The sequence below is a fragment of the Sciurus vulgaris genome (genome assembly GCF_902686455.1).
Source record: "Sciurus vulgaris genome assembly, chromosome: 17".
In the NCBI taxonomy this organism is placed as follows: domain Eukaryota; kingdom Metazoa; phylum Chordata; class Mammalia; order Rodentia; family Sciuridae; genus Sciurus; species Sciurus vulgaris.
This window is the reverse complement of record NC_136478.1, coordinates 53,833,609-53,848,784: the sequence shown is the minus strand read 5'-3', so window position 1 is coordinate 53,848,784 and position 15,176 is coordinate 53,833,609. Positions and strand designations below refer to the sequence as shown.

Genomic DNA, 15,176 nt, shown 5'->3' with positions numbered 1-15,176 from the left:
CCCAGCCCTCTTCTTTTTTTCTTCATTTATTTTTTTCAAATATATTTTTCCTTTATTTTATTTGCTTATTTGTATGTGGTGCTGAGAATTGAAGCCAGGGCCTCACACATGCCAGGCAAGGGCTCTACCACTGAGCCACAACCCCGCCCCTTTTATTTTTTATTTGTTCTTTTTAGATATACGTGACAGTAGAGTGTATTTTTACACTATACATACATGGAGTAGAACTTCTCATTCTTTTGGTTGTACAGGATGTGGAGTCACACTGGTCGTGTATTCATATGTGAACTTAGGAATGTGATGTCCGATTCATTCCACTCTCTTCCCGTTCCTACTCCCCCTCCCTTCCCTTCATTCCCCTTTGTCTAATCCAATGAACTTCTATTCTCCCTCACGCCCGCCACACACACACACTTACTGTGTGTTAGCATCCACATATCAGAGAGAACATTTGGCCTTTGGTATTTTTGGGATTGGCTTATTTCACTTAGCATGATAGTCTCCAGTTCCATCCATTTACCAGCAAGTGCCATCATTTCATTCTTCTTTAAGGCAGAGTAATATTCCACTGTGTATATGTACCACCTTTTCTTTATCCATTTGTCTATTGAAGGGCATCTAGGTTGGTTCCATAGCTTAGCTATTGGGAACTGAGCTGCTATGAATATTGATTGGCTGTTTCACTGTAGTGTGCTGACTTTAAGTCCTTGGGTATATGCCGAGGAGTGGAATAACTGGGTCAGATGGTTGTTCTGTTCCAAGTTTTCAGAGGCACTTCCATACTGCCTTCTATAGTGGTTGCATCAATTTGCAGTCCCACCAGCAATGTATGCGTGAACCCTTTTCCCCCACCAACATCTAAACTCTTCTTGATGTTTCTTTTAGTTAACTCTCTTAAATCTTCTGGTACTGGCATTTGCTAGCAATAGTAATTTTATAGTCTCTGTACCCCATGGTTATAACATATTTATTTTGTATTGAAGTTTTTTTTTTTAAACAACTCTTTTTAGCCATATACTGAATATCGAGAACCAAAATGAAATATCTAAAATTTGCTTCAAAATCCCTGTGGGACGAGGAGAGTGGAAACCACAGCTGAGGTGGGGCATCCATGAAGCAAGAGTGACTTGAAAATTATTTAAGTTGGACGATAGGTTGTGGGGGTTCTCTGTAGTTTTATTTTGAAATTTGCAAGATAAAAAAAGTTAAAAACAAGCACTATCGTTTGGATTAGGTATCCCTGGAAGGTGAAAGGCTTCCTCCCCATGGTGGAAGCAGAGGTGGTGGAGCCTTTAAGAGGTGTCTAGTGGCAGGTGTTTGTTTTTGTTTTTGATATTGATAGAGCAACCCAGGGGTGCTCTACCACCAAGACATGTCCCCAGCCCTTTTTATTTTCTTATTCTGAGACAGGGCCTTGAGAAGTTGCTGAGGCTGGCTCCAACATGCCATTCTTCTGTCTCAGCCTCCAGAGCAACTGGGATGGCAGGCATGAGCCACTGTGTCTCCCTCCTGGGAGAGTTAGTAGGGCATTGGGCATGTGCCGTCGAAGGGGATGATGGGATCTGGTCCCTTCTCCTCCTGGGCCCTGAGGTGAACAGGCTCCCTGCTGTGGCTCCAGAGCAAAGAAGCCAAAGCCAGTTGATAGGATAAAACCTCCGAAGTCGGGACCCCAAACCACCCTTTTCTCTTTATAAATTGTCTCAGGAATTGGTTCAAATGCTGCGAAGCCAACACCAAAAGTTACTGACTTCAAGGCAAGAGTCAACGTCACATTGAACTGCCAACATTAGCAACATGCCTGTTTAAAGGAGTACACAATCAACTCTTACTAAAACTGTTCTGAAAATAGTGGCCAACATAATCCAACATTAAAGAGAATATCTAGGTAGAAATACTGGTCAGGAAAAGATAAAGACAAACTTATTGCCTGCAGAGGGTTGTTCCACTTGAAAAGAACTGGAATTCTATAAGAATTAAAAACATTCCAGTTAGTTAACCAGACACAAAACAAATATATATATGAATATATATATATATGTATAAAATAATCAACCACAATAAACAATAAGAAGCTTTGAGTGTAAGAGAATTCACTTCAAATAGCCATAATTTGTTGTTAAATGTCAGAATTTATTTATTTATTTTTATGTGGTGCTGAGGATGGAACCCAGGGCCTCACACATGCTAGGCAAGTGCTAGAGTGCACTGAGCTACAACCCCGGCCCAAATGTCAGAATTTAAGTGAAGAAAAATAACAGGAATGCGTTGAAAAGCATTTTTAAAAAGCAAGAAAAAAAAAAATACCACGTTTTCAAGGGCTGAGGCTGTGGCTCAGCGGTAGAGCACTTGCCTAGCACCTGTAAGGCACTGGGTTTGATCTTTGATCCTCAGCACTGCGAAAACCAAATGAGTAAAATAAAGGTATTGTGCCCATCTACAACTAAATAAATAAATAAGTTAGTAAATAAATAAAATGCCATGTTTTCTTACAGCAGGAATCCAGTTTTCAGCTTCTTCCCTGGTGGGCTGGAAATGGGCATCACAGTGACCTCACAGGGTAACTAGGCTGGTTGGATGTCACAGTGTGGAACATAGAGTCAGAAGCCTTTATTCAGTCAACAAATGTTTACTGATCATCTGTTACGTGCCAGGTATCTTTCCTTGTTGTTTTATTGTTGTTTGGTTTTTAATAGCTGGGCATATAGCAATGATCAAAACAGATCCCCATCTTTTTCCTCATAAAATTGACATTCTAGTGGTGAAGGCGGGGAGACAAAAGACCAGATAGATACCTGAAATGTATAGCATGTCAGATAGTGAAAAGTTCTCTGGAGGGAAAAATAATAATACAAATGAGTGAGAAGGCAGGGAGCATGCGGGGACTGAAAGGATTTTTTGCAAATTTGGTCAGGCAATGCTTCATGAGAAAAAGACTTCCCCCGCAAACCCCCAGTCAGAACCAAGCCGCTCTCTGAGAGAAACAGCCACATGTGCAAGGGCCCTGTGGTGGAGTCCTCTTAAGCTAATCAGAGATGAGGAAAACGGCTTGGAAAACAGCCCGGAGATGAGGGAAGGCGAAAAGTAGGGGTGGGGAGCGAAGGAAAGGGGAAACAAATCCTTACGGTCTACAGGTAGAGAAAGAACTCAAGTTAAAATACAGTTAAAGGATTTTGATTTTACCAAATACAAAAACATCTCATTCTCAAAAGGCCCTGGACTTCTTGGAGCCCCTCGACTGTAAAATGGGACGTCGTAACTGTCTTCCAGTAGGTGCCCAGGAGGGGTCCCCGCTGACGCCGTCTGCATGGGCGACTCCGCCGGGCGTTTCAGCCGGGTCCACCGGACTTCCCCAAGTCGGTCACTCCCCGCACGTCGCCACCCTGGCTCGGTCTCCGAGTCTCGGTCCTCTCCGCGCCCGGCACATGTTGCAATCGGTGCAAACAGTGAGCCCCGGGGCCGCGCTCCCGTTCCGCCGGGTCCCGCCCGCCGCCGAGGCTTCTGGGACTTGTAGTTCCAGCTCGCCAGGGGGTGCACTTCCGGGTTCGGCCAGAAGCGCAGCCATTGTCCCAAGCGCGGACGCTTGGCTATGGCCCCGCACTGCAGCCCTCGAAGCTAACTCCAAGCGGCCTTGTGGATGTTGACGAGGGGTGGGGCCCAGATTAGCTCAGCCCGTCTCGGACGTGCCACGGAACTTTGGCAGGGGGCTACTTAATCCGAGTGCGACCTGCTACAGACCGGTGCGGGACACTGAGGCGGAGACTGGCCAGACCTGCGCTGCGGGCCTGAGGACGCCCAGGTCGGTAGGGCGGGGGCGGGGCGGCGCTGGGTGTCCAGTGCGCGCATGCGCAGGGCTTAGGCGGGAAACTGGGAGAGGTCGTGAGTGTGGGTGGGCGTTCCGGCTTCCTAGCGGGTGGTGGTTTAGGTTCGGGTCGGAGGTTGATAGCGATTTTGTGGCTGCTACGACTGGGCTCAGCGCGCATGCGCGGGTTAATCAGGTGCTGTATTTATTTGGGTCCTGCAGATGCCCAGGTTGGTGAAGATCGGGCATGTGCACGGACAGTGGGGAGATCCAGAGAAGACCAGTCCCTCCAATGCTATGCCTATTTAGTGGAGGACTTGACGGTGTCCGGGTTGATGAAGTACTAAATTGCAGATTCTGTTTCCTGGAGGGAGGGGCTGTTCCACTGTCCCTGCACCCTTGAGCAGGTTTTGGGTAGGAAACAAGGTGAGATTCTAGGCAGGTGGCTCTGAGACCCTGGGCATACACTGTTCTCACAGGCTTGGGAACACCCTTGCTTGGTGAAGAGACTTTGTTGGAGTTGCCCCAGGAGAGACATTGTTATTCACAGAGCCCTCAGGGGGAATCTGATAGGCATTAAAGTTCCAGGTTGAGAATACCAGGGCCTAGAGGCAGACTGTAGGGGAATGTTCTCTGCACATGCTGCGGGTGTCTAACGGGAAGCAGGAATTGGACTGATGATCCTGGGACCTGTGTAGGACAGAGCAGAATTCTAGGGCATTCAAGCTGGTGGAGATGCTGGGTTGGCCATATAAAATCAACCCAGGAAGGACTGAGCTGCAGCAGCTGCCATCAAATGGATGGCTGTTCTGGGAGGAAGCAGAATGCTACTAGCATCATTATGGAGTTGGTGTTGCCAGGACTTTTGCTTGGGCCACTCTGCCTAGGTGGGTAGAGGGACTGAGTCTAGACTGTAGATTTAGGTCTAGAAGAGGCTGACTGCATGACACTCAGGCTGTCATGTTTGGGCAGGAGGAGGTGAAAGAATCCAGTTCCCATGACAGCATCTTCAGCTTGGACTTGAGAACCCCCAGAGTGGCAAGTGCCCAAGTCTGGGACTGATTGTGGAGCTGTGCTCAGGCAGCTGCTTAGACGTTTTGACTGCAGCCAGGCAGTGGGCCAGATGACCCCAGGACCCCAGGACCTACTGGGAGGCTTGTGAGTGCCTGAGGTATCCCAGGTACTTTGAGACATAGAGCATGGGATGCATATTCTCAGCTCAGGAACATGGACTCCACAACACCCCAAACTGGTGAAGGGCCTGGGTCTGGGAGAGAACCTGCTCTGTGTATGTGGGGTGTGCCATGGAAGCAAGGATCCTAGGCGGGTGGCCACTGTGCAGTGGCTGCTGGGGTAGAGGCCTTGAGTGAGAATCTGGAGAGGTGAAGTGGTGTGCACGGGATGGGGTGCATTATGTGGGATTTGCCAGGGCCGCTCTAATCTCAGACTCCAAGACATGCAGTTGGTACAAAGACAGCTGGGTTACTGAGGTGCACATTTGGCCTGGGAAGAGCTGCCCGTGGCTGGCTTGTGCTGGCTTCTGCTAGAGGCTCCCAGTCCTGCACGGACTCTTGCAGTTTCTGACCCAGCAACATCCAAGTTGGCAGAGGAACCAGGTCTGAGCTTCAAATTCAGGGCCCAAGAGGGTGTTGGGGTGAGAATCTGGGTAATTGAGTTCTGGTAGGACAGTGGTGGGACCCTGACCTGGCTGTAGCTGAGCTCTGAACATATGCTCTGGCATTTGAACAGGAATGGGAGGCCATCTTCAAAGAGTTGCTGGAAGGACAGGCCAGGTTGCTGGAGGGGTGGGATCAGTGTTCATTACTGAATCAGTTCCTGGGAGGGGTGGAGCTGTGTCACGAACTTCATGCATTTTGTCAGTGGGAGTGATTCTGGGACGGGGTATCAGAGCCTGCTGCTCTGATACCAGACAGAGAACCTGGTTTGAGATTGCCCATTCAGGGTAGGGGTGGGGCAGAGGGTATGTGCTAGGGGATTCTGTGAGTGGTGGGTGTTGCCAGAACCCAGTGGAAGAGGGGAGGGACTGATGGGTGCTGCAGATTTGGGTGGTGAGCAGAAGACCTGTTTGGGCATGAGGTGGGCTTCGGGATAGGTGAAAGTGGAGGTGCTAGATTGGCCTGCAGAAGGCCCGAGGGATTCCTGGTGCATGCACAGGTATTTGGGAGGAAACCTCTAGGAGCATAGTTGATGTGGGGAATTCATCTGGGATTGGTGGCTGACCCAGGGGTTGGGGACGGCAGTGCCAGCAGACATGCGTGGGCATTCTGCATGATGCTTAGGCCTTCTCCTTTCAATGCAGTTCAGCACCCTGCCGTGCCTGGAGCAGAGTATGGAAGGGCAGGATGAGAAGCCCCCGGGACCCCTTAAGGCCTGCACGCAGGTGAGTGGAGCCACCCTTCCCCCCAGAGCTCCAGAGCTTGCTGCCCCTCAGGTCCCACAGGCTGACCCTCTGGGTACTCCTTGCAACATTTTAGGGGCTTTGCAAACTAACATTTTATGAGTCTCTTTGTGGCAGTTCTTTACCTCTTTAGCTAAGACAACTCTGGGAAGAGGCTGGCATCCTGAGTCAAAAGCTCTTAGGGTACTAAATCCCCTTTGTTAGGTAATTACAACTTTGCTGGAGAATGGCAATTGGGAATATCCTCAGTGTGCAGTGAATTACGGATAGATGAATATTAAGAGTAGTTAAATGAATTATGGTAATACCACGAAGTGGAATACGCTGTGATCTTTGGAACTGATGTAGGAAAGGTTGTTCTATGATTTATAAGTGAGTAGTGTTTAGAAGTCATTGCCTTTTGGGGACTGGGGCTATAGCTCAGTGGTAGAACTACTAGTGAGGCACTGTGTAAAATAAATAAAATGAAGACATGCTGTCCATCTACAACTACAAAAATTTAAAAAATCATTGCCTTTTGAAAAAGGGATATAGTTGTGTATATGAAAAATACATTAGAAGACCAAAAATATACCAGTAAACAAAGGTTATCTGTAAGTTATAAGTGTTTTTTAAAGTTATTTATCAGTGTTTTTTGTATAACTTTTTATAATGCATTTACGTTTGAAAGATGAATAATTTAAAGCATTTTCTTGTACCAGATATGCTTTGAAAACATTTAGTTTCTTAAAAATGTTTAGTTTGAACTGACCCTTCCCCTTCTGAGCAGTTCAATCCTGAAGCCATTCAGTGGGGCAGAGCTAGGTAGGCCCCTGCAGTTGAGAAAGGCCACCTGCTATGGGTGTCACAGCCTGATCAGGGCAGGCATCTGTGTGAGGGACGTCCACGGGACGGGAGCCTAGGAAGAGTGAGGGGGTGCTGTGCAGAGGGCAGCCCAGGGTGTGTAGAGCCCACTGGGGATAAGGATGGGGTCTGGGTGAGGTGACGGCCTGAAAGTGGGGGGTCAGAGCCAGCATGGGTTGAGGCCAGTGTCCACAGGGGCAGTTGTGGGGTGACAGGGCCTGAGCAGACCAGAAGGGCATCCACAGAGGGGATGCTCCATTGTGGGCCCGAGGAGCCCACGTGCAGTGAGTGAGTGTCTGTGTAAGGAGTGGTCCAGCCTGGGAGCTGGAGCAGAGCCAGCAGAGGCGTGCACTTCTGTTGGAGGCTGGTGCAGCCTGCAGGTGGGTGGGCACGTGAGCAAGTGGGCAGCCTCCCTGCATGCTGGGGGCCTGCATGGGTCATCAGAGCTCACAGATGGGGATCCATGCAGTGGGACGGTCTGAAGTCCAGGTGCTACAAGGAGTCAGTCCATGAGGAGCAGCACCTGGCCTGGGAGCCAAAGCCAAAATAGGGCGAGAAGGGCCCCTTACAGAGAGTGGCCTGGTGTAGGTGACTGAGCCGCTATGGATGCTGGGGGAGAGGTCGGTGTGGGACAGGACATGGCCAGGGAAATGAAGGTTAGGTGCTCACAGGGGGCCCTGTCCTGTCAGTTAACTAGAGCAGGTGTCTCACATGCGAGCAGGGGTGCGGATGTGGACGGGGAGCGTGCTAAATGAACTGGTGACGACCAGTGGGCACTGGCACCAGGGTGCCTCTGTTCTCAGTCCAGATAGACGTGGGAATGCGTGCCTGTATGTGCACAGATGATGCACACATGTATTCCTTCTGTCCACTGTGAGGGCCTGGGAGCAGTGACATTCCAATACTGCTGTGTGCCTTTGCAGCCCAGAGTTGGACTTTTAAATGTACCACGGGCTTTATGGGTCTGCTGTTAAAAGCGACTTACAGTCTTTGGCTGTTACAGGTAGCTCTGCTGTGAACATTTTTCCTTGTATGCATGTGCAAGAGTGTCAGAGGGAGTTAGCTGCAGGTAGACATTCACATTTACTGATGTGGTGACACACTCTTGTAATCCCAGCGACTCAGGAGGCTAAGGCAGGATTGCATATTTGAGGCCAGCCTCAGCAACTTAGTGATACCCTGTCTCAAAATAAAAATAAAAAGGACTTGGGGATGTAGCGCAGTAGTAAAGCAACCAGTACCCGCCCCCGCTGCCCCCCCCCCCCAAAAAAAAAGAAAGAAAGAAATTGGCATCTTTTTCAGAACTACCTGTGAAATGAGTTTTGATGTGACCATTGGCATTCCATTTTTAAACTAGTGATTTGGGATGTTTTCTGGGACTCTCACTGGTCCTTTTGCCTTTTGTCTGTGTTAGACGCTGAATTAATAGGATGTTCATTATAATATTACTTTCATCACTGTATTTATTACTTGTCTAACCAGTGTAAGGCCCTGTGTGAAGTGGTGGAGGAAGGACGTCACAGACAGCTCTGTGCTGCATGACTGTTCTTACAGCGAGAGTGTGCTGCTTATATTTTCTGAGACTTCAGGAAAAGTCACCCTCCTTCTTGCATTAGTTAGCGATGCTTACATAGCCCACACCTTCACAGCTTAGAACAACCATGCTTGTTTATCACACAGTTTCGAGGGCCAGGAGTCCGCAGTGGCTTAGCTGGGGTTCAGGAGCTCAGGATCCCTGAAAAAGTTGCAGCCAAGTCGCTGGCGGGACTGTTGCCTTCTGAGGGCACATGGGGTGGGCCAGTGCACTCGCAAACTCACAAAGAGCTGGTGGCAAGAGGCTCAATCCCACCCCCCATAGGTCTCTCCAGGGCTGCTCAGCCCACAGCAGCTGATTTCTTTCCAAATGATGAGAAAGAGACAGAGGCAGAACATAATGGCACCCAATCAAGTTGGAAGCCACAGCGTCATCTATCATCTGGTCTCAGAATTGACCAGTCACCTCCTCTGCATTCTCTTGGTCACATAGGCCCTCCCATGTGGTCGAGGACCACAGTGGGTGTAGGCAGGGATCACTGAGGGCCACCTTAGGGACTACTTGCTGCAACTCTGAACGTTGCCTCGTTAATGTTTACGCTTATCAGAGATGCAGGGCACTTGACGTGGACTCCGTGGGTATTCACAGCTCCCTGGCAGCAGAGAAACCAGGAGCTCTGAATCAAGTGCGGAAGTCCAGTAATCAGTGGGGAAGGAATGGCCTGGGTATCGGGATATTAGCCAAGAAGATTCAGAGGCTTATACAGCTGCAAGTAGCCGGGCCAGAGAAGGCATTGAGCCACCCTGAACCCTTTCTGCCTTTGGGGACTGAGACCAAATTCCTGCCAAGGTGGTAGAGCCTCGCCCCACCACCGTCAGGCTCAGCACTGAGGCGAGCAGGTTGGGCTGGCTGTGGTGGACTGGCTGTTCTCTGCTGTGTGGGTGGTGGTGTGAGCTGGAAGGAGAGTTAGAGGGCCCTCTGGTCAGGAGGATTTCTAAGAAAATCAAGTAGGGGAATGTCAGCTTTGTAGTTTTGGGGAGAAATGGTTTCTAGAATGAGGGATTAAGAAACTTCAGGGCCTCCCTGCACACGGCTCTGCAGATGTCAGATCACTTGAGCTAAAATGTGAGGGCCAGGTGTAGGTGTGTGATGGCCGTTGTTCTACACCTCGCAGGTACCAGGGCTCCTCCAGCACACCCTGGGACCTGGGGTCAGTGTAGTTCTGTGATTTGATTGGAAACTTACTGCAGCAAGAACTCCTCAAGTCAGGAGGGGTGAATTTGGTCATCCTTAGTTATGAGTGAGCATGTAGCAAATGACCACAGGTCTGATTCCACCCGTGACCCACTGGGAAGTGGACAGTCTCCCCTTGATGGCTCTGCTTGTCTCTCTTCCTCTGCTTTGGGTCATAATGCTCTCCCCACCCCCTTGTCACAGAGGGAACACTTCTTATTTTCTGCCCACAACTGTTCTCTGTGGAAGTCAGCAGTCTTGTTTCTGTTCCCTTTCCATAAACTATACAGAGAAAAAGTGCTCCTTTATGACACAAAGAGTGACTTGAACAAAGCAGCAGTAAGTGGGGCTGAGGCTTTGCATTCCACTTGTATGTCCCCAGCTCTGTGCTCATCTTTAGTCCTATCAAGAACTCAGAAAACTTTTTTTGTGCTCCTCAAAAATACTCAGTTCTTTTTAGTATAGAATTGATGTTCCAGGGGAGAGCTATACAAAGATGGAATAAGGGGGCAGGGCAGCTTCACTGGTACAGACAAGGTCCAATAAAAACAGGTGAATCCTAGGGGAAGAAGAGCTGAGGCTTTGTGCTGTCGGGGAACACTTCGTGGGGAAGGTGGCGTCTGATCTGGGGCTTCTGTGAAGTCAGAGTTTGATGTGGGAGAGAAGAGGAAGGGGTTTGTTGTCAGCAGATCTAAATGAGTTTACTAAACTTTTTTACCATTAATTTTTGCATTGGCAAAATAGACTTGTCACTCATTCAGAAAAGTTTGGATGATTTTGTGGAAAAGTTTGGATGATTTTGTAGAAGCTGGGATGTAAATGTGGGAGGCATTCCTAAAACACTCAGTAATCCAAAGTGGACAGAACCTAAGGGAAAAGTAGGTGTGCACGCACACACACACACACACTTAAGTGATAAGCTGGTTTTGAGCACTGAGTTGCTTATGAGCAGGTTCTGGAGGCTGACGTGTTGAATTTTCCAAGGAGAAAGGGCGCCAGAGGTTTCCTCTAGCCAGAGGAGGGACTTGAACTTAGCAGTGATTTGGTACCTTCAGGGACCTTGGGGACAAATGCGAAGGCTCCGTTAGCATTCCACGTCCTTTTTCTCGGTAGCCAATCTACAGTCAACACATTTACGTGCACAGTTTTTGCACCTACTACTGATTTAAGCACATTGAAACCAGGATAAACAGGACAGACAGGTCTCAGCTCTTGGGAAGCTGCTCTGGAGGATGAATTGGATAAAAATAAAGGTGGAAGAATAAATGATGTGAAGGAACTTTGTTCTTGCCAAGTACCTGCCAAGTGGAAAACATTACATTAAGTTCCTCAGTTGCTTTCTTAACTGTTGCTACACACACACACACACACACACACACACTCACACACTCACTCACACACTCTCTCTCTCTCTCTTTGTCTCTCACAATTAACTGAAAGAGTATTTAATAATTTAAAATACAAGCTAGTGTTTATAATTTTTTCTTTCTTTGAGTAACTTTTCTCATTTCCCAGGCAGAATTATTTAATTTGTGGCCATAGAAGAGTTAGAATTCAACTTCAGCCACTTCTGTAGCAAGAAAAGACGAATTTGATGGTGTTGCTCATTAGGAACATTGATTTCTAAGGAGGCCGTTTCCATAGGATAGGAACAGAACGTTAGCAGTTTAGGGTTAGAGCCTGTGGCTCTCCTCCGTCATCTGTGGTTTTTGTTCTTTCAGCATCATGATTTGTGTTTGTTTTTGCTCTTGGTGTCTCGGGCCATTCTGATGCGCCCACGTAATGATTTGAAGCAGTTCGGCCATTGTGCCTGCCTGTGCTTGTGGTGATGCAAGTGGCTGACTCCGCTCCCTGTGCACTGGGCCTTCTTGGTATGGCAGTGGCTCCTGCTCTTTGGATCCTCAGCATTAGCCTCAGGACTGCCCAGGAAACAGACCCGGTGTGTTTAGATTTGGAGAAATCTTTCCTGCCTCGACACATTAATACTAGGCATTTTGAATCATCCCCCCCACTGTGGTTGTGGAATTTTCTCTGGGTTGGGTGGGTATGAGGTGTTACCCCCAAAGCTCCCGTGCTGATGCAGGAGTATTCAGAGGTGAGATGATTAGATTAGGAGAGCCGAAACCTAACCGATCCCGCCTAGTTTGAATGGGCTGGCTGGGTGGTGACTGGGCAGGTGGGGCGAGGCTGGAGGAGGCGGGCACTGGTGGTGGCCCCAGAGATGCACCTGCCATGTGGCTCCTTCCCCCTTTGCTTCCCGGCTGTCATGGGTGAGCAGTACCCTCCATCCTCTGCTTCCACCACGAAGCCCTGCCTCACCTCAGACTCGGAGCCATGGAACGAGCTGACTGTGGGCTGAACCTCTGAAACCATGCGCCCAAAACAGCTTCCTCCTTTAAGTTTTTCTTGTCAGATATTTTGGTCACAGACGCTGAAAAGCTGACTAGCACAAGGGGGAATAATCACCACACCTCTGGGAAAATACAAGTTTATTTCCTTTCAGTTTCTGATTCAGTCTTCTAAATAACCGAGTGTCAAGAATCAATAGCACTTGTTTTCAGCGTCAGAAGATTTGAGAAGAAAATAAACGTGATGGACTGCCATGCAACAGGTCTTGTTGTACCCTGTAGAGGGAGACTTCAGGAAGCTGCAGAGGAATGATCTTGTTTCCAGGTGGTTTTTCAAGAGAGAAACACTTTTCCTGGTTTCTGGCTATTTGATGAAAGAATAAATGCTATTGAACAACATGGATGCAGATTGAAACACACAGTGACCCTTCTCTGAATAACCCCTCAAAGTAAAGCTGCTTTTTTTTTTTAGTTGTTGATGGACACAATACCTTTATTTAATTAATTTATTCATATGCGGTGCTGAGGATGGAACCCAGTACCTGTGTGCCAGGCAGGCACTCCACCACTGAGCCACAACCCCAGCCCAAATAGCTGCTTTTAATGCTTTGGAGGATTTTTTTTTTTTTTTTTTTTTTTGATAATTGCTCAAGAAATTTCCCCACTGCAATAATGAAATTTTTTATCCAGAAATAATTTCATTATTGCAGGGGGAATGAAGTGAAAGTAGTTAGCATTAATGTGCATAAAGACAGGAAGGGATTTCTCCACATCCAAAACACCTCTGTATATTGACTGGGCAGGTACTAACGTTAAAAATGAGTACTCAAAGAGTAGCATATTTATGTCTTATGAAATTCTGTTTATCTTTATGAAATTCTATTTATCAATTCTATTATATTAATTGTTAACTTTTCACTCAATGGTGTATTATAGACATCTTTCTGTCATTTATTGCATGCGAGTCTGTTTTTCTCTTGGGCTACTAAATAGTATTTGGTTTTCTGGATGAGTATGATTTATTTAGCCACTTACTAATGAATTTTTAATTCTCTCCCATTTTTGCTATGATAATGTAACCTCAGTGAGCTTTCTTGTACTACATCTGGATGTGCTTTCTGTTATTTCCCAAGGATACTTACAAGTAGATTAAAAGATATTGATATATTTAAACGTGTAAAATGTGTGTGTATACATATATATAAAACAAACTGTATCTATCTATATAAGCAATATATTTGTGTGTGTGTGTGTGTATATATATATATATTTTTTTTTTCCCCCCCAGATAATTTTACTTCTCCTTGGTTGAACTGCAAGCATGCTTTCATGATTTCCTTTTTACATTTTCCTGTTGAGGCTACTGTTTTTACTGTTTTGAAGACACACACACACACATACACACACACACACACAAATATATGCTGTAGTCCATTTTACTTGTTTATAATTTCATGATGCAGTAATTCAGGCAGGGCTCAGCTGGGCAGTTCTTTTGTTCTGAATAGTACCTGGGGTCACATCTACTCCTTTTAACTGACAGCAAGGCTAGTCTGGAAGACCCACAGGGATCTCATGCCCACTGGGGTCCCAGTGTTCCTCCAGGTGTCCCCTTCTCTCCATATGGTTAGCTTGAGGTTACCCACGGGAGGGAGCAGAAGGTCGTAGGGGTACGTCAAGTCCTAGTGACTCACAGTGGGAGCTCTAACCTGTGACTTAGTTCCCTGACGGTTCTCCTTTTTCTCATTCGTTTTGACTTCTTAGGACTCTCTCCTTCCTCAAGAGATTATCATCAAGGTCGAGGGAGAAGATGCTGGGTCACTGACCATCCCATCCCAGGTGAGGTAGACAGGGCCTCTTTGTTTACACCGAGAAACACAGGTCACATGTTGGTGGTAGAAGCCAAACTGAAGCAGGCTGGGAAGTGGGCAGAAAGGAAGTGGGCATCCTTTCCGAGAAATGGGGTTATGAAAGAGTAAGAGCCGCACAGATATTTGAGATTTGAGGAGCTGTTTTCTGTTTATTTTTTAAGGATTGAAAATATTTGGCTCTACCTAAGTGGATACAGTGGGGAAAAAAATTTAACAATCAGGAGACAGAGATAAACTGTAATGCAAAGTCTTTGATGAGTGCTAGAGAAACACATTTGGTAAATCAGAGTAAATTGGCCCAGTATAGGGAGAAGGATTTATACAGGAAGAAGGAGGTTGGGGGGTCTCTCTGTGAGAGATCAGGTGAGCATTGGGGTGGGAGTTGGAGTGGAGAGATGTTCCACAAGTGTGGCCAAGTCTCAAAATAGTAACTTCGGATTACGACAGAAAACGGGGCCCTTGTAGGTATAATAGAGTTGCTGCTCAATCTGAAAGGATTATACAGAGGCAGCGACTATTAATTTATGACACTCTAGCCAGCTGCTTTTGTGGTCTTTTCCTCTGGTATTTTTTAACCTTTCTGTAGATAGGAGATTGACATTCAGATTCATTTATTTCGTAACGAAATTCAGTGGACCATTCAGTGGAAGCTACGTAGGTCAAGGGAATATTTGAAAAATAATTTTTAAAATATATCAAGTAGAAAGATTAAAATGACTCTAAAGGGAATAATTAAGATGGAAAATATAAAAGGCCCTGGGTGGAAAGGAAAAAAACGAGGACTGGCAGGTTGCCATAGTAGACATTTCAGTAGAGGAATCGGCCCCAGATCATCAGATAAGAGAGTGAAGGAAGAAATCCAGCCAGTAAAGGGCAGCAGTCTGATGTTGCAGCATGGCTGTAGGATGTGTTGGAAAAGTCTCGAGGTCGGTGTGTCAGGAGGAGGGAGGGCTGCTGAAAAGCAGCTCCAGGATCAGAGAGCTGGGCTGGCCATGTGAACGATGACTGATGTGACAGTCCCTGTGTCATACCAGCTTGAGGTTGCATCCCAGCCGCCAGCCTTAGGCATAGATGTGCTTTTCTCTTAACTTTCTTGATCATCATATGAAAAATGGTGCTGCTTACTGTT

At 47.1% G+C, this 15,176-nt stretch overlaps 1 protein-coding gene across 4 annotated transcripts in view; it reads left to right on the top strand.

The window, feature by feature from the left end:
* Positions 1-3,505: 3,505 nt before the first annotated feature.
* ZNF180 (zinc finger protein 180) overlaps positions 3,506-15,176 on the top strand; it is a 44,350-nt gene continuing 32,679 nt past the window's right edge. Inside the window, exons 1-3 of one of the 4 annotated variants that reach the window (XM_079119011.1) lie at positions 3,506-3,796; positions 6,115-6,200; positions 13,941-14,015. In XM_079119011.1, coding sequence (XP_078975137.1) covers positions 6,150-6,200; positions 13,941-14,015 — 126 coding nt within the window. In that variant the 5' untranslated portion in view covers positions 3,506-3,796; positions 6,115-6,149. The remainder of the gene's footprint in view (positions 3,797-6,114; positions 6,201-13,940; positions 14,016-15,176) is intronic. The other 3 variants (XM_079119012.1, XR_013760460.1, XR_013760459.1) reach the window with 3 other exon arrangements.